The sequence below is a fragment of the Lithobates pipiens genome, unplaced genomic scaffold, assembly GCF_037356315.1.
Source record: "Lithobates pipiens isolate NorthernLeopardFrog02 unplaced genomic scaffold, aLitPip1_a1.2 Scaffold_19, whole genome shotgun sequence".
In the NCBI taxonomy this organism is placed as follows: domain Eukaryota; kingdom Metazoa; phylum Chordata; class Amphibia; order Anura; family Ranidae; genus Lithobates; species Lithobates pipiens.
This window is the reverse complement of record NW_027507764.1, coordinates 205,309,714-205,331,145: the sequence shown is the minus strand read 5'-3', so window position 1 is coordinate 205,331,145 and position 21,432 is coordinate 205,309,714. Positions and strand designations below refer to the sequence as shown.

General features: G+C 42.7%; 1 protein-coding gene across 14 annotated transcripts in view; it reads right to left on the bottom strand.

The window, feature by feature from the left end:
• The window catches only part of AMPH (amphiphysin), a 301,464-nt gene that overhangs the window by 74,023 nt on the left and 206,009 nt on the right, over positions 1–21,432 (bottom strand). For 10 of the 14 annotated variants that reach the window (XM_077491630.1, XM_077491631.1, XM_077491634.1 and 7 more), the window contains exons 6-9: positions 16,507–16,614; positions 15,550–15,579; positions 11,931–12,016; positions 1,929–2,004 (exon numbers count right to left, since the gene is read on the bottom strand). In XM_077491630.1, coding sequence (XP_077347756.1) covers positions 1,929–2,004; positions 11,931–12,016; positions 15,550–15,579; positions 16,507–16,614 — 300 coding nt within the window. The remainder of the gene's footprint in view (positions 1–1,928; positions 2,005–11,930; positions 12,017–15,549; positions 15,580–16,506; positions 16,615–21,432) is intronic. The other 4 variants (XM_077491632.1, XM_077491635.1, XM_077491636.1 and 1 more) reach the window with 1 other exon arrangement.

The window sequence follows — 21,432 nt, the reverse complement described above, 5'->3', positions numbered from 1 at the left end:
TAATTTAAAAGCACTCGCAGCTATCATGAATTGTCGGCCCTCCATAATACAGAGGACAGTCATTGAAAGTCATTGATAAAAAAAAAAAGTGTGGGGTTCCCCCCAAATTCAATTACCAGGCCCTTCAGGTCTGGTATGGATATTAAGGGGAACCCTGCGTCAAATTAAAAAAAAAATGATGTGGAGTTCCCCCCAAAAATCCATACCAGACCCTTTATCTGAGCAAGCAACCTGGCAGGCCGCTGGAAAGGAGGGGGGGGGCGAGAGAGTGCCCCCTCCTGAACCATACCAGGCCACATGCCCTCAACATTGGGAGGATGCTTTGGGGGTCTGTGACCCCTCAAAGCACCATGTCCCCATGTTGATGGGGACAAGGGCCTCATCCCCATAACCCTGGCCAGTGGTTGTGGGGGTCTGCGGACGGGGGGCTTATCAGAATCTGGAAGCCCCCTTTTACAAGGGGACCCTCAGTTCCCAGCCCCCCGTTTGAAATGGTAAGGGGGTACAAAAGTACCCCTACCATTTCACAAAGAAAGTGTAAACAATTGTTAAAAAACACACACACACACTGTTGGGAAAAGTCCTTTATTAAAAATAAAAAAATTAAAAAAAGATTCCAGCGGTGGTAATCCACTCTTGCTATCCAGCGATGGCTGATCGCTTCTCTGGGGTCCAGCGATGGGTGATCTGATCTTTTCTCTTCTCCGGGGTCCAGCGATGGGTGATCTGATTTCTTCTCCAGGGTCCAGCGATGGGTGATCTCTCCCAATGGTCCAGCGTAGCGCATACATCCTGTCTCCACCGGAGACACTGCGGGAATCCCGGCAGCCTGACACGTCTTAGCCGAGTAGGACGGGGCCACCCGTCACCTGACCCCGCCCCCTCTGACGCAAATTGTAAAATTCCTCCGGTCATTGAGCTGTCAAATCCTCTGGGGCTGAAGTGGTTAAAAAAAATCGTATTTATTTATTTTTTAACATTGTCCCTTTAAAAAAATTTTTATCTCATCACTTTTATTGCTGTCACAAGGAATGTAAACATCCCTTGTGACAGTAAGAGGTGGCAATAGGTACTCTTTATGGGGTGATCTGGGGTCTAAAAGACCCCAAATCCCTCCTTTGCACTTAAAAGTATTCAGATTGCCAAAATCAGCGATTCTGAACGCTGTCTTTTTTTTTTAAATGGCGCCATTTTATATTGGAGACCCAATCAAAGCCGAATCCAGTTTTGTCTCAGCCTAGTGGACATGCCATGGAGGCTCAGGTTCGGGAGGCCCGGGAACAGCAGTGGAAGACGGTGTGGGGGTGGAGGGATGTCCTCCCCCACTCCTTAAGGATCACAGCTAAACAGCTTTTAGCCGTATCGGTTGTTATCACTAAAAAGCCAATCGCTGGCTCTGAAAAACAGTACCCATTCAAGCCATAAACGCATATTTGAGTGCGGTCAGTGTGAAGGGTTTTAACATATTTACAGGCCATCTTTTTTTATGCAATTTACATTTTATTTGTATAATACGTTTTGTTATCTGCTATCTGTTTAAGTGTTTCAAAAGCTTGTAATTTTTTTTATATATTTGTTTGGCTGATAAAAATGTATAGCTTTGAGCAATTTTAATGCCCTCTCTGGCTGTGTGCATCAAATTTGAAGAAATAAACCTTTTTCAATAATACCTTTTTATTATTTTCAAAAAGTAAAAAACATGCAATGCAAGATTACTTTATTTTCCAGCATAAAATCTTTACACAGGCTCTTCAACATATTGGTATATTGGTGCTTTTATTTCTCATGTATTCTAAAACCAATAAAACCAATTCACAAGCTACTATAACAGATCAAATTATTAGATGGGTTTTAGTTATTATGACAAGGATTTACACTTTATATAGATATATTTAATCTTTGGATATTTTCAACAAAATACTACTTACCCCTGTGATTTCCTTATGAAACTTTGCCTCCAATCCAGATATGTTTTTAAATGTGTTCACATAGAAACCAATTCGTCTGGTTATCAGTAAACATAAAACAGAGAAAAAAAGGTTACTATATTTTGTGAGACTGTCATATCATATATAATATTGATCTCATTTCTCATAATGTATATATTCTGTGTATTAGTTGGTGTATGGTTAGGAAGAGTTCATCTTTGCAGTAGGGGTGAAGGCAGACCCCTAGGGTTCAGACTGAAAATGGCACCCCCAAAGAGATAAATAGCTATTGGTGTATCAATCTATCAAGGTACTCAGACTCCAGGAATGCCTGGCTATGTAAACTATGGGGCTAGGGACAGTTTTAAAAAAAAAACAGACTGGGCAGCTTGCCTGGCTGCCTTGCCCTCCTGAACCATTCCATGCCACATGCCCTCAACATAGGGGGATACAATGCCATGGAGCACCATCCTGGCAAAGCACTTTGTCCCCATGTTGACGAGGGCAATCCTCTTCCCAACAATACTGGCCTAGTAGTTGTGGGAATCTGCAAGTGGCAGGTTTAGCAGAATCAGGAATAAGGAGGCACCCAAATACCAGCTCCCTCTATGTGAATAATTAAGGGGTACATAGTGGGAGGCAGTGCGATTCATTTATGTGTGTTCATTTAAATTGGTTGCCTAATGCACAAGAATGCACAAGGAAAAATGCACTCACCATTATTAGCTACTGTGTGTGTAGTAGTGTGTAGTCTGTAGTGTGTTAGTGCATTGCAATGTAGGTTTTTTGGGGTGCCACACAGAATGAATGTGTTGTGCACATACACAATAGTGTAAATATAGCAGTCACTTGATTTTAGCAAACAGAAATAGGATTGGATGCATAATAGACATAATGATATAACTATCACCTGCTCATTAGATGGTAGGTGTTTTGTAGTACATGCATTATGTAAATATTCACAACAGAGACATTTGCTAAAACATTTGCAAGTCACATTTGCCATGTTTATACTATGATAAATGTGTATCAAGCAAATGTATCAGCTGGTGAAGGTTGTCAAAGTCAAGTGTACAGTAAGATGCAAAAACAGTCATCAGACAGCAGCTTTCCGTTATTCTGACACCATGTTTTAAATTTTTTCAGAACAGTGGCTCCTGTCACCCTACGACTACACCAGCCCAGGATACCAGACATGTTTAATATACAAATGGCAAGAGGACATTGAGGCTTTTTTCACAACTAGGCGTTTTGTTTTCAGGCAGAAAGTCACGCGATTTTTGCTGCGATTTTGCCGTGATTTTGTACAGGTCAAAAGGTCACCAGTATAAAAAGCAGAAAACGCCTTCAGATGACAAAATGCTCAGATGTAAACAGGGGGCATTGAAATGAATGGGACTTGTCTTGTTGGGCGTTTTAGAGCTGAGGCTTACAGCAGAAAAACGCCCAAAAATGCCTAGGTGTGAACAGAGCCTTCAAGTATAGCCAGTTATCATAATGATTATTAGCCCTCCAACCTTTCAGAATCACAGATGCTTCTAAAAGGGTTCTCAAAAAAGGGGCACACTCCCAAAGCACTGGCCCTAATGCTTATAGACCAAGGCACTTTGGCATCCTCAGTTCCCAGGAAAGGACAGCAAGAAGAGATTTATGTGCCACTTCACCCTCCCCCTCCCCCCACACACACAAGAGGCAAGAAGGTTCCCACCCACTCCCCTTTGAATTGATTTTATGGGTCCCATGCAACCCTAACCAGATCACTTTGAGAATGCAAGGAAAAGGGGGGCGGGGGCAGTTGTATGCTCCCCTTGCCTCATGGGATTGCGGCAGCAGAGGTTTCTAGTCTCCCCTCTAAATTGAGGGAAGTGTTCCCATTGGCTCCCTGACCTCTGTAAATAGGTCTAGTTGTATCAAGGTAGTGACAGGTTCTCATACGCTATTATTGGGTAACCCCCTCAGGTCTGGAAAAGTGTGGGAAGCATTCCCATTGGACCTGGCTACCCAGGCTAGTCAGGTGACCTCTGTATCTGGGCAGCTGAGGAGTTTTTGTTATGAGTATTATCAAATAAAAGGGTGATTCAGAGCCCTGGAGGCTTAATCACCTCAGTAACATCAGCTGTGGTGTTCCCCGCCACCCTCCCTTTGTCGCAGGCTTTCGATTTATTATGTGGCTAGTGTCACCTTGTAAGGGGGACAGCTAGTTACATTTATAAAGTTAAACGAAGTTATATATGTTTTAAGTGGGGAGATTCCCCTTTATCTTGATTATACAGCTTGAGCTGTAGTGGCTGAGCTGTTTTTTTTTTTTTTTTACTTTTAAACAGGTAATGTTTATTGAACATTATTGCAGAGATTACAATCACAGTGGCATACACCGAACATTCAAAAGGCGTTGCGTCATAACCATAACAGTAGATAAAAGACATTTTTCCATTACAGTAGCGATTATGTATCACAGTCAAGGAAAGTCCTAACATTGACATGTTATTTACTGTAACAGTACATCAAATTCCCTCATCACACGTGGCAGCCTCCTGCAGCCATTTATCCCATATTCTATGATATTTAGCTGGGCAACCCCTACTTTTATATAAGAATTTTTTGTATGGGAGCGTAAGATTAACTTCCCGTTTCCAGTCCTCAACCCGGGGTGGAAGGGGCCTCATCCACTGTCTAGCTATCACTTTTCGAACAGAAAACAAGGTTTCCTGCAGGAAAGTGCCAGTAGTTTTATCTAATACGTCAGGAAATATCCCTAGTAGACAAGGTTTGGGGTCTAGAGCCAAGGGCGAGCCCATAACATCATGTAGAAATTATACTACTTGTTTCCAAAGTTCCTGCAGTTTGGGGCAGGACCAGATAAGATGGAAGAACGTCCCAGTCTCAAGAGTACACATCGAGTAGAGCACAGATTGATTCATATTATATTTGGCGGTCCTGAGTGGGGTGAGGTATGCTTTATGCACTATGTAAATCTGAGAAAGCCTGTCCTGGAGCCTAGGGGACACCAACTTGCACGTCTCCAGAGCCTCCTCCCATTCCTCGTCTGTCAGTTCACCCACATCACCCTCCCAGCGGGACTTCAGAGCATACGCTAGTCTCGCCGAGACGGGGGCCGTAAGCATACCATAAAAGCACGAGATAAGCTTTTTGGGATCAGTGTCCTTCACTATGGCGACAATAGGATTGGGAGCAGGCCGAGGCAATGACTGCGGGAATTGTGTTCTAAGTGCATGTTGAACCTGTAGGTACTGAAATAGCATAGTGTTTGGTATACCATATTCCTCCTGCAGCGCCTGTTGTAAAAATGTTTTAATAGTACCATGGTGAATCAGGTGATGCAGGTAGTATATTCCCCTCGATACCCATAACTGAACACTCTGGATCTTTTGAAGTTCCGGCAATTGTTTGTTATGCCAAAGTGGGGTATAGTCATTTGGTGATGCAACATTCAGTTTAGTGGATGCCAGATCCCAAATCTTTCTGTAATGAAAAAGCATGGAGTGTTTACCTGGCTCCACGACTGAGCTCCCCGCCCCCGTCGAGATAGCAGCTATTGGATCATCTGCCATTTGTGCCCAAGTAGGGGAGAGAAGGGTAAGAAAACGTTGTTTATCAGTCTTGTCTACATGGAAAAGCTGAGACAGTTGTGAGGCAACATAGTAATGATTTAGATCTGGAAGAGCCATGCCCCCCATATCAGTCGGGCTTTTCAAAGCCTGCCAAGCAAGCTTGTGTCTATTATTCCCCCATACAAAGGGTCTAAGGAGACTTTCAAGGGATTTAAAGTATTTCAGCGGCAAATATACCGGGGCATGCCACAACACATACAGTATTTTAGGTAATAGAACCATTTTAATCAGATTAACGCGCCCCCAAACCCCAAGGGGGAGACGAGACCAGGCCTGAATCTTAGTACGCACCAGGGAGAATAATGGTTCTACATTCAGCGCAATGTAATCTGCTGGATTCCTAGAGACATATACTCCCAGATACTTAATAGTGCCGACTCGCTGAAGAGGCAGACTGGCCTGAGATTCTGACTGTGGAAAACTGTCAATAGGCAAAATTTGGGATTTTTCCCAATTTATACGAAGACCGGAAAAGCTACCGAACCACTCTATCTTTTGTAGGGCCTTTGCGAGGGAAGGGCCCGAGTCCGCCAGGTATAACAGCGTGTCGTCAGCATATTGACTGATTTTTTCGGTTAGTCGACCCATCGTCAGTCCCCTGATCGCAGGGTCCTCACGAATCGACACCGCTAAAGGTTCAGCAGCCAAGGCATATAGTAGCGGGGACAGTGGGCACCCCTGTCTGGTACCTCTACTAAGGCCAAACTCCCGGGAGGACCACCCATTCGCCACCACCTTAGCCGCTGGGTGATGATACAGCAGCTTCACCCACCGGATAAAGTTCGGGCCAAAGCCGTATCCCGCTAGACACTTCCACAGATACTCCCATTCCACTGAGTCAAATGCCTTAGCTGTGTCAAGTGTCACCACCACACGCTCACCTACTGCCTCATGCGTTGCCTGTAGATTTATATAGAGCCTGCATAGATTGAACGATGTATTCCGCCCCGGCATAAAGCCCGCCTGGTCAGCCTGAATCAGGCTAAGGATCACTCCGTTTAATCTAGTAGCAAGTATTTTAGCTAAAATCTTAATATCTACCTGCAATAGGGAGATTGGGCGGTATGATTCCGGGAAACCCGGATCTTTGCCAGGTTTGGGAATCAAAACTATCGTTGCCTCCCTCATGGACGGAGGCAATGTCAGTGTATCAAAAAGACTCCCGTAGAGGGCAAGAAGCTTAGGCGCCAGCACGTCTTGGTAACGGGAATAAAATTCAATGGGAAGACCATCTGACCCCGGCGACTTGGATTTTGCAAATTCCGCAATAGCACCCACTATTTCATCGGTGGTCAGAGGGGCCTCCAGAGCCTGCACCTGTTCCTCCGTAACCTGGGGGAGGGAAACCTGAGCCAAAAAGCCGTCTATCTGAGTGGTGTCGTCGGAGACTGTAGTGGTGTATAGGTCCGCGAAAAAGTCCCAAAATCTAGCTGTCACTTCAGAAGGGTCCGTGATCATTGTATCACCCTGACCCCGCAAAGAAATAACAACCGGGGGCCTGTCTTCCCTGTGTACCAAATATGCTAGCAACTTACCAGCTCTTTCCCCGGATTCAAAGTATTTTTGTTTGGTAAAAAAAAGTTTCTGTCGGGCCTTGTCTTGGTGTAGCTGAGAAACCACCCTCGACTGTAGTCTAAGTGCATCTGCGTTTGCCGTAGACGGGTCATCTATGTAGGTGCATTCCCTGGAGCTCAAATCAGCCTCAGCCTCAATAATGACAGTGGCCGAGTCAGCTTTGAGCCTATTAATGTGGGTAGTCAGCACCGATCGAGCGTGTAATTTAAATGTATCCCACACTGCTGGAACTGAGGCCGTGTGGTCATTATCCTCAAAAATTTTTATCCACTCCGCTTTAATAGTGTCATCTTCGGGTAACAATGTCAGCCAGAACGGATTTAGTCACCACGCCCGCGGAGGCCTACCCAGGGGCACGTCAAGCACTACAGAGTAGGGGCTGTGGTCCGAAAGTAGTCTGGGGCAGAACAATACTTCCCTGAGTCTGGGAGTGAGTTGTTTAGATATTAGTATAAAGTCAATACGGGAGAGAGAACCATGTGCGGGTGAGAAGCATGAATACTCCTTCTTTTGAGGGAATTTGTGCCTCCAAGTGTCCACAAGGTGAATGGTGGTTATAAGCCTGGACAACCTAGTGGTCCCAGCTTGCCCCACCATCAACTCGGGGGGTTTGAGCCTATCCAGGGAAGGGTTAAGCGTAGTGTTGAAATCCCCCAGCCAGATAACAGGAACCGCCGGATGTCTGGACATAAAAGACAGACCCTCAACAACCAACGTCATGGTAAATGGAGGGGGGATATAGAAGGCCATAATAAGGTAGGGTTCCCCATACAATTTAGCATGTAGAAAAACAAACCTGCCCTGTGGGTCAGTAAGAATTTCGCAAAGTTCAAATTGGACAGACTTAGCTACAAGTACCGAAACCCCCCTTGAATGAGACGTGTAGGTGGAATGAAATGCCCACCCTATCCAAGGGCGTTTAAGGGCCATCTGCAGTCCACCCTCCACATGCGTCTCAACTAGCACCATCACTTCCGCCCTTTGCTTTTTGAGGAACGTGAAGGCTGCCGCGAGCTTAATTTTATCGCGCAGGCCCCTCACGTTCCAGTTAAGAAACCGTATAGATGCCATAAAGATTCATATAAAGCAATAGGTGCAGTCGGCTTACCCCCTAACAGCCCTCCTATAAACACACCCCAATACAGTCGTGTTTGATCAAGCCCAAACAGGGGCTGTATAGGCAGTAGTGGTAAAAAACATTCAGTAAAAGTAACACTTAGTTCAGATACATATTTCAATATATTTATAGTAATCTTCTGCATAGAAACCCTAACCAAACCATCCCCCTCCCCCCACCCTACCCTGCACCAACCCCAACTTGTGCGGGTATGTTCCCTGAAAAACCAAACATGTCTGGCTGGGAAAACCAGTTTCATTAAATCAATAAAAAGGTTTAGAACAATAAGTCTGGAAGAGGGTCGCGGCCATCGGCACCAGATGGCAAGGCAAAGCAAAGCCCCCTGTATAACAGTACACAGTGGTGACCCGGGTAAATAGGCAAAAGTGCCGGTTGCCATCCAGTTCCAGTGATCAGCTCCCTCTTGACAAGAAGAAGTCCCAGCAGACAATGGAGCAGTGTTCCGCTGCACCGTGCAATTAGCCCGTAGGCCTAACATGTCTCCCCTTGCTCCGGGAGAAAAAAAAAGGGAAAACCAAAATTGTTGAAATAAAGCAAACAGGTATGTATTGCAGAAAAGGTCCCCCAACAGGGACACTAAGAAAAAAGGAAAAAAGTTAATCCATGAACGTTGACACCATCAGCCGGCGCAAATGTCCCAGAATCGGAAAGTTCAGCCGATCTCAAAGTAGAAAAGGGCATAAAGGTAACATACACCGCAGATGCAAGCACCCTGGCAATAATAGAGCAGCAAGTAGAGATCAGGCGACCTGCCACAGTTCCAGAACACCAGGGGAGAGACGAAAAAAATTGTTAGCTCACACGTCCCAATGGGTCTCAGGCAGCTCCATCTTGAGGCCCTCTGCGTTCCAACCATGCTATGACCTCTCTGGGTTGTTCAAAGAAGATCGCCCGGTCTCCTGCCTCCACCCTGAGGCGTGCTGGGAATAGCATAGAGTATTTCACTTGCTGTGCACGCAGTAATCGTTTGGCCTCCATGAAACTCTGTCGGCGTTTCTGGACGTCCGCGGAAAAATCAGGGAAGATTGCAACTTTAATATTGCCCACAGGAATATTACCCTTTTCCCGAGCCATGCGGAGGGCCGCGTCTCTGTCCTTATAGTTCAGGAGTTTTGCAATAAAGGTGCGTGGAGGTGCACCCTGAGGTGGAGGCCTGGCAGGCATACGATGCGCGCGTTCAACCGCCAGCATGGGGGAAAAAGACTCTCGGCCATAGGTACTTATCAGCAATTGTTCCAGAAAAGTTGTGGGGTCCTTACCTTCAGCCCCCTCCGGGAGACCAATCAATCGGATGTTGCATCTGCGTATACGATTTTCCATTTCGTCCTGTTTAGCAATCAGGAGATCTATTTGCTTCTGCATGTGGTCAGCATCACTTTGCAGTGGTGGGAGAGCGTCTTCCATATTACTGATACGGGTCTCAGTCTCCCTCACCCGGTCGCGCAGTTTCTAAAAGTCTTGCCTCAATAAAGAGATGTCCGTTTGCACTTCCTCAATTTGGGATGTAAGGGACGTGCGGCACAATGTAATGGCTTCAAGAAGCCTGTCCGTGTCTCCCGCCACACGCGGCCCTCCCGGCTCCTCCGCACCGCCATTTTCCTCCCCCTCCTCACTCACATGTCGGCGGTATTTTGACAATCGCGCGGCCGCCGAATGTCGGGATTTCGAGGGAGACATACGTGCCGGAATGGAGGGACGCCTGCCAGACGTGGTTAGGTGAGTATCGGTGCTGTGGTGTCACAGGATCAGCGTGGGAGACAGGATTCCTCGGCGGAGCTCCGGAGACACGCGTCCTACTCCATGCAAGGTCAGGCCACGCCCCCCCTGGCTGAGCTGTTTTTACGTGTTTATTAAAGTTTAATTTTTGAAGATTTATTTATTTAAAGCCAATAATAAAGGCCGCAGCCAAAATATTTTCCAATTAAAAAAGGTACTTGTGTTTTCTATTTATTGTGTTAAAAAATTCTGCTGACTGCTATCCCATGGGTGTGAAGAAGTTAATGCATTTAACGTTTTATATATTTATTGAAACTAATATTTATCCTTGGTTGATTTACACAATCATTGGTATCCAAAAACAGGTAGGAAAAGTTTACATTTTGTGTATACCGGGTAAAGCAGCATAACAGTTTTAGGGCACAGTGCACGCTGGTGGCGTACACCTCCTTTAACCACTTCGGCCCCGAGGTCCTGGGACACTGTACACAAACAAAATGTACGTCCTTTTTTTCAAAAAATATAGATTTCTTTTGGTGGTGTTTGATCACCTCTGCAGTTTTTATTTTTTGCACCATAAACAAAAAACGCAACAATTTAGAAAAAAAACAATATTTTTTACTTTTTGCTATAATAAATCCCCCCCCCCAAATAAATCTTCATCAGTATTGGCCATGTATTCTTCTACATATGTTTGGTAAAAAAAATCACAATAAGCCCTTTTTGATTGGCTTGCACAAAAATTATAGCTTCTACAATATAGGGAATATATTTATACAATTTTTATTATTATTATTATTTTAACTTGTAATGGTGGTGATCTGCGATTTTTATCAGACATGCTGGACACTTTTTTGGCACCACTGACATTTATACAGCGATCAAAACTAACAATAGCCACTGATTACTAAATGTCACTGGCAGGGAAGGGGTTAACACGGGGGCGATTAAGGGGTTAACTGTGTTCCCTATGATTGTTTATAACTGTGGGGGGGGGGGGGGCTTACTGCGACATGACAGGGATCACAGTTCCTGACCACTGGGAACAGTAGATCCCTGTCATGTCACCTGTCAGAATGAGGAAATGCCTTGTTTACATAGGCATTTCCCCATTCTGCCTGTGTACAAGGCAATTGCGGGCCGCTGGAAGACGTTGAGACCTCTTGACCCACAGGCTCACTCCAAACATCACGCAGCGGGAGTAAGCGCACACCGGCGGCGGCGCGCGCCCACAACTACACCTGCGGTACAGCTACGGCAATTTATGCAGGAGAGCCATTGTGCCACCATCAAACAACGGCGGATGACCTTAAGGCGGTCAATATTGGTATTAGTTGAAATATAGGGAGCAAGATGGTAGTATGCAATCTTCCCTTATTTGAAACACCTCTTGGCACTAGGGACGCAGAAAAACCTAAAACATATCAGCATTAAATACCAGTGCTTTGGTAGAGGTACCTTTTTTTGAACACCAACACACTGGGACAGAGTCCCATAGAGTGTACAAAGTAAAATAACTGAATCATAAAGAAATTAACCATATAAGAACACAGGTCCAACACTCCCCATGAGTAATTAGTACATTTTCATTAAAAGTTTCTGAATCAGCAAATCATTAAATATGGTCCATTGTCAGTGCATTTTTTCACTTCAGCTTTTCTCATTTTACTGTGTTACCATGTTGTGGTAGTAGCCTATTGAACAATGCCTCACTGGCAGCTGGCATAGGCAAGTCACCGCTGTCAGTATTATATCCTTCACTCATTAAATTCTATGAGCAGCAAACGATTTGAAAAAAAAAATCATGCGTAATTCAGTAATTTTTCTTGAAAGTTGCACCTCAGTTCACATTAAACAATGTAATCACATATACTGTATCATGCTATTGCATGGTATATTGCCTTGACCAAGTAGGTTTATTCCAGTAAAGTTGTCCAGTACCTGGACCATAGTGAAGGCAGCTCCTCTTGTAAGTCTGTATTGAAATCTTCAAATACTTTTTGTGCCTTTTGAAATTCTTCTTCTGCCTGAAATAAGTATAAAATAGAATTACATGCAATCACATGCAAACAACACCCAAATAAACTGAGGGGAAATCACCCGATCGTCTCCCCCGCTATGACAGCTCCTGTAAGCGGTGGAGATGACCAGAGCGTGGTGGGAGGGGGTACCCTCTCTGGCCCGCCGTGCTCCGGTCGTCTCCGCTGTGGGCGACCCCCTCCCGCCCCTGATAAAAGTGATCTCACGACGAATCCACCACTGAAACCACTTTTATCTGAAAGAGGACTGTCCGCTCTTGAAGAGGATAGCTAGCTGCTGCCATAACAATGGTATTTTTCTTCAAACAGCCGACATACAACGACGGCAGGCGGGCCTTAAGTAGTTAAAGAATATTATCTAATTATTGGGTTTTGGAAGTCTTATTATTGGGTTTTAAAAACAGGGCAGATTATATATCTCCACATGGGGAAATCAAGTGGAGGTTATCTACATTTGCGCTGGAGTGTGAGTACAACTGTTGCATTTTTTGGGAGAGGAGAAACAAGTCAGGATCTGTTTGACATTTAGGTCTCTGCATATAGGTGTAAGCAAATTGCTGCTTCTACTGCTAACCTAAACTACTTTGCATGGCTAATGCTGCCTTCTTTATACTTGCATAACCTATAAACAAAACCAAGACCTTAACCGCATAGAGATGTTGTAGAATGACCTTAAGAGAGCTGTTCACACCAGACATCCTCCAAATGAGTCTGAGCTGAAGCAGTTTTGTAAAGAATGGTCAAAAATTCCTCCTAAACATTGTGCAGATGTAAACCAGAGCTACCAAAAGGAGGTTTGACCAGCCACTTGCCGACCCCTTAACTGTAAATGTACGTCATTACTTTACAGTTAAATGCCAGGGTTATGGGTGCAGGTAGCGGTTTGCTATTTGATAAAAGTGATCCCAGAGGTGGATTCGCCACGGAATCATTTTTATAGGCAGCGGGAGAGATGCCCCCCATTTATTCTCTAGGGTCTCTGCTAAATAATATATTCATATGATGTTTGAGGGTTCTAAGGAATTTTCTAGAAAAAAATATAGATTTTTTTACTTGCAAACAACAAATATCAGAAAAGGTCTGGTCAGCAAGTGGTTAACTTACTTTTTCCTACAGAACTGTAATGGGTGTGTTAAATAAAGACATAAGAAATTTGAATGTCTTGTGTGTTGTCAGCTTAAGCACATTAGGGTTGATTTTCTAAAACTGGAGAGTGCAAAATCTGGTGCAGCAACTCATGGTGGCCGATCAGCTTCTAACTTCAACTTGAACTGGGTTCAATTAAAAAAACTTGAAGCTGATTGGGTTTTATGCAAAACTGCACCAGATTTTGCACTCAAAATTTTTAGTAAATCAACCCTTTTCTGTTTGCCTATTATTGTGACTTAGAGCCGGTTCACACAGGGGCGACTCAGATCCGACTTCAAGTCGCCCCAAGTCACCTCAGGTCGCACAACATGTAGAAATCAATGTAAGTGAATGAGAGCTGTCTTAATGCACACTACTGAAGTCGCTCCGACTTCAGAAAAGGTTCCTGTACTACTTCAATCCAACTTGTAGGCGACTTGTACCCATTGATTTCAATGGAGGTCGCCTACAAGTCGGATCTCCGTCTATACGGAGGCGACTCTCAGAGAATTATCAGCTCTCAAAAGGAGTTCCCCCCCTGAGAGCTCATTCTCTGATTGGCCACGGCAAGTCGCCTGGCCTGGGGCGACTTAAAGTAGTGCTGTCCAAAAGTCATGTTGAAAGTTGTGTTGCCCCTGTGTGAACCGAGCCTTAGATGAGGATCAAATCACATCTTGTTTTTTTTTTTTTTTCAACCATTGCGTTATACTGTAATTTTTTTTTTCTTTTTTTTTTACTTTTGTTTTTAACTCTTTAACAAAATTCTTTAGCAATTAAGTTACTATACTATCTAGGTTTTTAATAGATTTTATTGATATTTGGAGTGATGTGGAATAACTGAGAATGAATGAATGAGATATGACAAGCTGTGATTAAGGCTGCGGATCCCTGAAGGATAAAAGGATGCAGAATATTAATAAAAAAAAGCAATGGTTGACCTTGTGAAAAGTCACAATTTATAGTGTGTTACATTTCTGATGGGTAGAAAAGTTCAAGGTGGTGATTCTGGATATACCAGGGGCGGACTGACCATTCGGCCACTAGGGCACTGCCTGAGGGCCCCTGCCCACTAGGGGGCCCCATCAGGGTTACCAGCCTCAGTGAAACCAGGGACAGTATGTAAAAATCTGTGTTTTATTTACATCTGTCTCTGAAATGTCCCTTACCGACATCCTTTTTGTCTAAAAATCCCGAGATTATAGCTGCCGCACCTCTCCAGTACCTTCTCAGCCAATAGAAACATGTCTGTGTGTATACTGTGTGATTGTATACTGTGTGTGTGTGTGTGTGTGTGTGTGTGTGTGTGTGTGTGTGTGTGTTTGTGTATACTGTGTGACCCCATAATCTCTAATTGCCTGGGGGCCCCATAATCTTCTATTGCCCGGGGGGGCCCCATGAGTTGTAAGTCCGCCCCTGGGATATACGGTATATTGTTTGGATCAGGATGGGTTAATGAAATTGCTTTACCAAATAGACAAAGGGACAATTTTAATAAATGGACATTTGTATTATGTATATTGGATTTTTTGCATTCCTTTATGTTTGTGTTAGAAATAAACTGTTGTGTATTGGGTGGGAGTGTATTGTCATTTGTCATGCTATATAACTGTTATAATCACATTGATAAAGATCTAGTTCAGAATTGTCTTGTTTGTTGAATATGGGTGGGAATAATGCAGACTTCTTTTATTTGTTTGTTTTTTTCAACATTCTAGCATATATTCACTTCCAAAAACCAAGTTCAAAGGAATTTCAGCAAACATAAATTTCCCCTGAGCCTGACTGAATATTTGCAATGAACTAAGGCTACTGTTAAAATCAGCTCCTAACTAAATAAGCTTCTCTAGTTATTAACGCCTTTCATGCCAATGTTTGGGCACTGGAATGCAAGTTCTAAAAAAAATCAGTTTGGGCTTTTTGCCCTTTATGTATAATACTACACAACTTTTAAACCAACAGTACAGTAATAACGATCAAAGAGCAGATCTGTACTAAGCTGCCAAGAAGGATAGATGACATTCCTGTATGCTTTATATATGAAATTATATATATGAGAATTGGATTTTGTATATGCATGGTTCACATCTACAGCTGCCATACATAATGTTTTTATTTAACATTTCAGATCTGTTTAACCTGGGGGGAAAACAATCGTTCCCTCCAGGGTTTCTGGATGTAATTTCATGAGATTGTTTTTTTTTTATTATTATTATTATTCTTTATTTAATTAAGCAATAGGTTATGGCATTACATACGGTAACTAATGACATCCAGAATACACATTAAAGCCATCACTTCAAGGCAGAGGATATCAGCGAGAAAACCAACAAAGTTCCCTCACAGCCATATGGAAAAAATTGTCAACAGTAGGTTGACTCTACAACAAATATTACCTGTTTTTGAACCAGAACTGTGATGGCAACCTCAAATTATAAAAGAAAAAGAGTTTTTAATAGGTCATACACATACCTTTAAGAAAAAAAGAAATAGGGTAAAACGAATGTGATCCTAACTAGCAAGTACCAAGCCATTGTGGGGTAGGGAGCATAACGTATATATCTTAAACTGTACCAGATACGGCTCTCTTCCCCAGTATTGTAGGGGCAGAACCTATTGATCATCGCATACCGGTAGATTTTTTCTGGGTAATATAGAAAATGGGTGACAGCTTGGGTGTCAGGAAGGGAGAGAAAATATGGGAAATGGGATGAGAAGGAAATAAAAGGGAGGGAATTAAGGCGACAGAAGGAGGGAAGTAAGAGGGAAAGGAGGGTAGAGAGTTTTGACAGGGTCAACGGCTCCAGGCTTCCGATTCTCATGAAAGAAATTGCTCAAGTGTATGTCCCATAGTTGTTTGAGAACCGGAACAAATACCAGTGTATCTAGCGTGTATTGTGTTCCTCCTTTCCTTCCCCAAGGGCTGCCATCAGGCGTTCCATCTGCAGTATGTTGTTCACCCTGGCAAACCACTGCGTCACCAAAGGTGGAGACTGTCTACATGCTGGGGATGCAGGCCCTTGATGCATTTAAAAGGTGTTTCAGTAAAGATTTGTGATATCGCTTACAGGACATAGGGATCAAATTCAGGAGTACATGTGTCAGATTGTCTTGAAGGGAGATATCACTAAGCTTGTGGATGATCTTCAGGACCTGTTGCCAAAAGGGTGCCATCATCGGACATTCCCATAACATATTTTCTGATATGAATAAGGGATTTTGTTTAGGGCTTTTAAATTATTACATTATTTAAATCCCTGTATTGTGATATTTTTGGGTGTTAATGTCAAATAAAAATATTTTACCTTTACTTTGGTGTTTTTCTGATTACGTAAATATATTATGTTGCTTACCTTAGTAATTCTCCCTTCATCTCTTCTCTTGGCGTTCTGTAATGCTTCCAAGTGATGTCTTGCACTATCATAATCAACCAATTTTCGGCTTCTTTTGGCTATTCGATTCTAAAAAAACAAGATGAACATTTCAGTTCATTTACACATTTAAATGCATAGACTATTTATATAGCCAGTATCATGTCAATCAAAACTACACACAGAAAAAAAACACATCAAAATAATGTCATATTTAAAATTGATTTAAACCAGGTTTATTGGCATATATTTAATGGAAAGTAAGTGTTTATTGCAAATGTCATGACAATGAACATGCTGATAAGTGGAGAGACCAGAGTGAACAGAAAGATGACCTCATCAGTCTTCTGATGTTTCCTCACTGTCAGATAAACAGGCTGGGGGCAACAATATATTCCTTAATTTTAGTGTCGTCTGCCTGACTACATTGCGTAAATCTCAGGATTTCATGGATAGAAATACAAATAGAAAGATGATCTGATGGGGGCATGCTCCCTCCTTCCTGCTCTTTCTCCACTGAGAAAAGTTCTTGCATTGGTTACACTGCTTGTAACATAGTCTGTGAATGGGAAAGAGTCTGATCAGTGACAGGATTATCTCCTCCATTCACAGATCATGTTCTAAGCAGTGAAAGAACTTTTCTCAAAGGAGGAGGAGGGGGCATGTCCACATTGGACCATTTGTACTGCTTTTCTGCCTGAAGAGCTGAAGCTGTTAACCATTGCAGCCTTGGAAGCTCAGGGACAGGAAGAGGACAGGCATCCATGCAGTGAAGATTTCTTCAAGATCCAGCTGCCTGCACAACTTGATACATACTTTATTACATGTGAGTGATATGACTAAAGCTATAGGATTTTTTTTTAATTAGTTAAACTTCTGCTTTACATTTAATAGACATGAGATGACATGTACAAGCTCCAAAAATACACTGTAATTCAATAGTGAGGTCACAGTATTGAAGAACAGAAGGTGGAGCTGCATAAATGACTATTATTATTTAAATGTATGTGTCTGTTCCTCAGCAGTCAAAAAAAATCTGCAGTGTTGGTAATCTACACTTATAGATTAGAATTCAGCCAAAATGTAATGGGAGATTTGAAATCACTCAGCAGTGTAAAAATAAGTCCTTGTTAAATGTTTCAACAGCACAGTGAAATCAGTCTGTAGAAAAAAAAGGTGACTGCCAAGGTTAACCTTAGGCTACTGAGAAATTTAGGATCTGCTAAGTTTGGGTTTTATTCAGCATGCCAGTATACAAAAAGAATATTCTATTTTATTGTTATTTTGTATCATATTGTTATATTACAGACACTAGAATATATTTATAGAGCAGTAGGTTTGATTTACTAATGGCAAGTAGACTGCTCACTTTACAAGGGAAGTTGCAAATTGATCAGAATAGTCTTTTGAGCTAACGGCTCTGTGTAAAGGGAAAAAAAACAGTCCACGGTATAAGGGCCAGCCTTGTAAGGGAAGTGGAAGCAGACTCCAAAAATGCAGAAAAGAAGCGAAAAACAGGTTCCTCTGAGCATAGACTGAAAGCATTTAATAGAGTATAAGTACAATAGAAACTCACATAGAGGTATCGGTAAACAGGCATATGTTGGTCCAGTTTAAGACGCTGGCATCTGTCCGTGCTGTATGCTATTCCTGTGGCTCACATAACCTTTCGAGATGGCTGTCCTGGCCAGCAGGATGCTATGATGATCAAAAGAGATCGAAACCAAGGGTTGGCGCGCAGCTGGAGCTCGGTGGAGGGAGCCTGAATGCAGCATTGGACTTGATGGCATCACTGGTGTGCTCACAATGCATTTCAGAGCATGCGCACTAGGGAGATGTACACAGTGTGTGCTCCTTTTTTAAGCTAATGCAACTTAGGCCTCCTTGTATTGGTTGTATTTTTTGGATAGTATCATATGCCGCCACCTGGTACAATGTTGTGGAGGCCTGACATTCACACTATAGGACTCTACCCTTTGCGATTTGCACAAATGTGCATCTTCAGAGGTTTCTCTGAAGATACACATTTGTGATACACATTTGTGCAAATCACGAAGGGTAGGGACCTAGAGTGTGAACATCAGGCCACCACAACATTGTACCAGGTGGTGGCATATGATAGTATCCAACCGAGACAAGGGGGCCTAAGTTGCATTAGCTTTGAAAAGGAGCGCGCACTGTGTACATCCCCTTAGTGCGTATGCTCTGAAACACATCGCGGGCATGCCAGTTTTGCCATCGCATCCAACACTGCTTTCCAGCTCCCTCCACCGAGCTCCAGTTGCGCTCCAACCCCTCAGTTTCGATCTCACTTGATCGCTGCAGCATCCTGCTGGCCAGGACAGCCATCACAAAAGGTTATGTGAGCCACGGAAACATCATACAGCACAGACCGATGCCAGTGTCTTTAACTGGACCAACATATGCTTGTTTACGATACCTCTATGTGAGTTTCTATTGTACTTATACTCTATTAAATGCTTACAGTCTACGCTCAGAGGAGCCTGTTTTTATCTTCTTTTCTGCATGTTTGGCGTCTGCTTCCACTTCCCTTACTTATACTCTATTAAATTCTTACAGTCTACACTCAGAGGCACCTGTTTTTCTCTTCTTTTACTAATGCAACCCATGAAACTTAGCAAAATTATTATTCAAATAAATTAGGAAACTGTTGCATCACTCTTTTCTTGGTGACAGTTCTTAAGGGTAATTTCTATTATTATAATTTTTTTGTATATATACAGGACCTCTGTTTCTTTGTATGTTCAAGAATCATGATTAATGTACAGAGCCATGTGGGCAGTCCTCTATTCAGAGCTGCTTGGTTACTGTACTAAATAATATTACTTACAGTGTGATGTAGCATACTAATTACATTATCCTTCTGCACAAAAGAGGATAAAAAGCTGATTCGTCAAGACATTCAAAGGTTACAGTGTTGCTATTTTTAACATCCATTTAAGACAGAGCATAATTTGGTGAATCAGACAAGAATGCTAAATATTCAGCTGGTCATTTCACAATAGGGGGTCTGATAACTGCACATTTGGGCTATAAATGTGATGGTGTATTTTACTATTTATACTCATGCACTGTTATTATTATAACCACTACCCCTTTTGACAGATTTCCTATGTTCATTAATAAAATGTACCACAAATGTTATATTCTTAATCAAAGTGAGGTAAGACATCTGAGTCGTAGGAATTTTTCAATGTTTGTTAATTAAATGAACCACAGATGGAATAATCTTGATCAAGGTGAAGATAATATACCTTGTTGGATAGGATCTGTTCCCTAAGTTTTCTTTTGTTGTCAAAGTCTGCGGCAAGACATTTGACTTAAAAGAATCTTCAAGGAAGCTTCCATTCCTTGAGTCAGACTGCCATTTGTTGTGTCTTCTTTTTCAGGGAGACTGGGTTCAACCAGACAGCAAAAGAGAAACGCCACAGCAGAGTAGCCCTTTGCCTAATAAATTAGTGAAGTCCCTATTGGGGATTGGAAAGATAAACTACTGCAAAGCAGATACAGTGCTTTGAAAAAGTATTGATAGCCCTTGAAATTTTCCACATTTTGTCATGTGACAACCAAAAACGTAAATGTACTTTTTTGGGATTTTATGTGATAGACCAACACAAAGTGGCACATAATTGTGAAGTGGAAGGAAAATTATAAATGATTTTCTAATTTTTTTGTAAATAAATATGTGAAAAGTGTGGCATGCATTTTTATTCAGACCCCCTGGATCAATACTTTCTAGAACTACCTTTCACTGCAAAAACAGCTGCAAGTCTTTTTGCTCATCCAGAGAGTGCCATTTTTGCCCATTTTTCTTTGAAAAATAGCGCAAGCTATGTCAGATTGGATGGAGAGCCTCTGTGAACCGAAATTTTCAAGTCTTGCCACAGATTCTCAATTGGATTTAGGTCTGGACTTTGACTGGGTAATTCTAACACATGAATATGCTTTAATATAGACCATTCCATTATAGCTCTAGCTGTATATTTAGGGTTGTTGTCCTGCTGGAAGGTGAACCTCTGCCCAAGTCTCAAGTCTTTTGCAGACTCTAACAGGCTTTCTTCTAAGATTGCCCGTATTTGGCTCCATCCATCTTCCCATCAACTTTGACCAGCTTCCCTGTCCCTGCTGAAGAAAGGCATCCTCACAACATTATAGTTGCCTTTGCCATGTTTCATGGTGGGTATGGTGTGTTCAGGGTGATGTGCAGTGTTAGTTTTTTGCCACACATAGCATTTTGCTTTAGGCCAAAAAGTTACATTTTGGTCTCATCGGACCAGAGCACCTTCTTCTTATGTTTTCTGTGTCTCCCACATGGCTTTTCGTAAATTGAAAACAGGACTTCTTCTGGCTTTCTTTCAACAATGGCTTTCTTCTTGCCACTGTTCCAACAAGGCCAGATTTGTGGCATGCACGACTAATAGTTGTCCTATGAATAGATTCTCCAACCTCAGCTGTGGATCTCTGCAGCTCCTCCAGAGTTACCATGGGTCTCTTAGCTGCTTCTATACATAATGCTTTCCTTGCCTGGCCTGCCAATTTAGGTTGACGGCCATGTCTTCGTAGGTTTGCTGTTGTGCCACCCTCTTTCCATTTTCAGATGATGGATTGAACAGAGCTTTGTGAGATGTTACAAGCTTGGGATATTTTTTTATAATATAACCCTGCTTAAAAATGTTTCTGCAACTTTATTCCTGACCTGTCTGGTTTGTTCCTTGGCCTTCATGATGTTGTTTGTTCACTAAGGCCCTCTAACACTCAGGGAGTTAACACTCAGCGACTCCAGGTATCCATGACATTTTATCTACTCTGAAATCTATCCCTGCATACAGGCCTTCGGTAGGTCTTAGTTATGATGTTCTTTCTAGGTGGTCCCAAGTGCCAGAGATC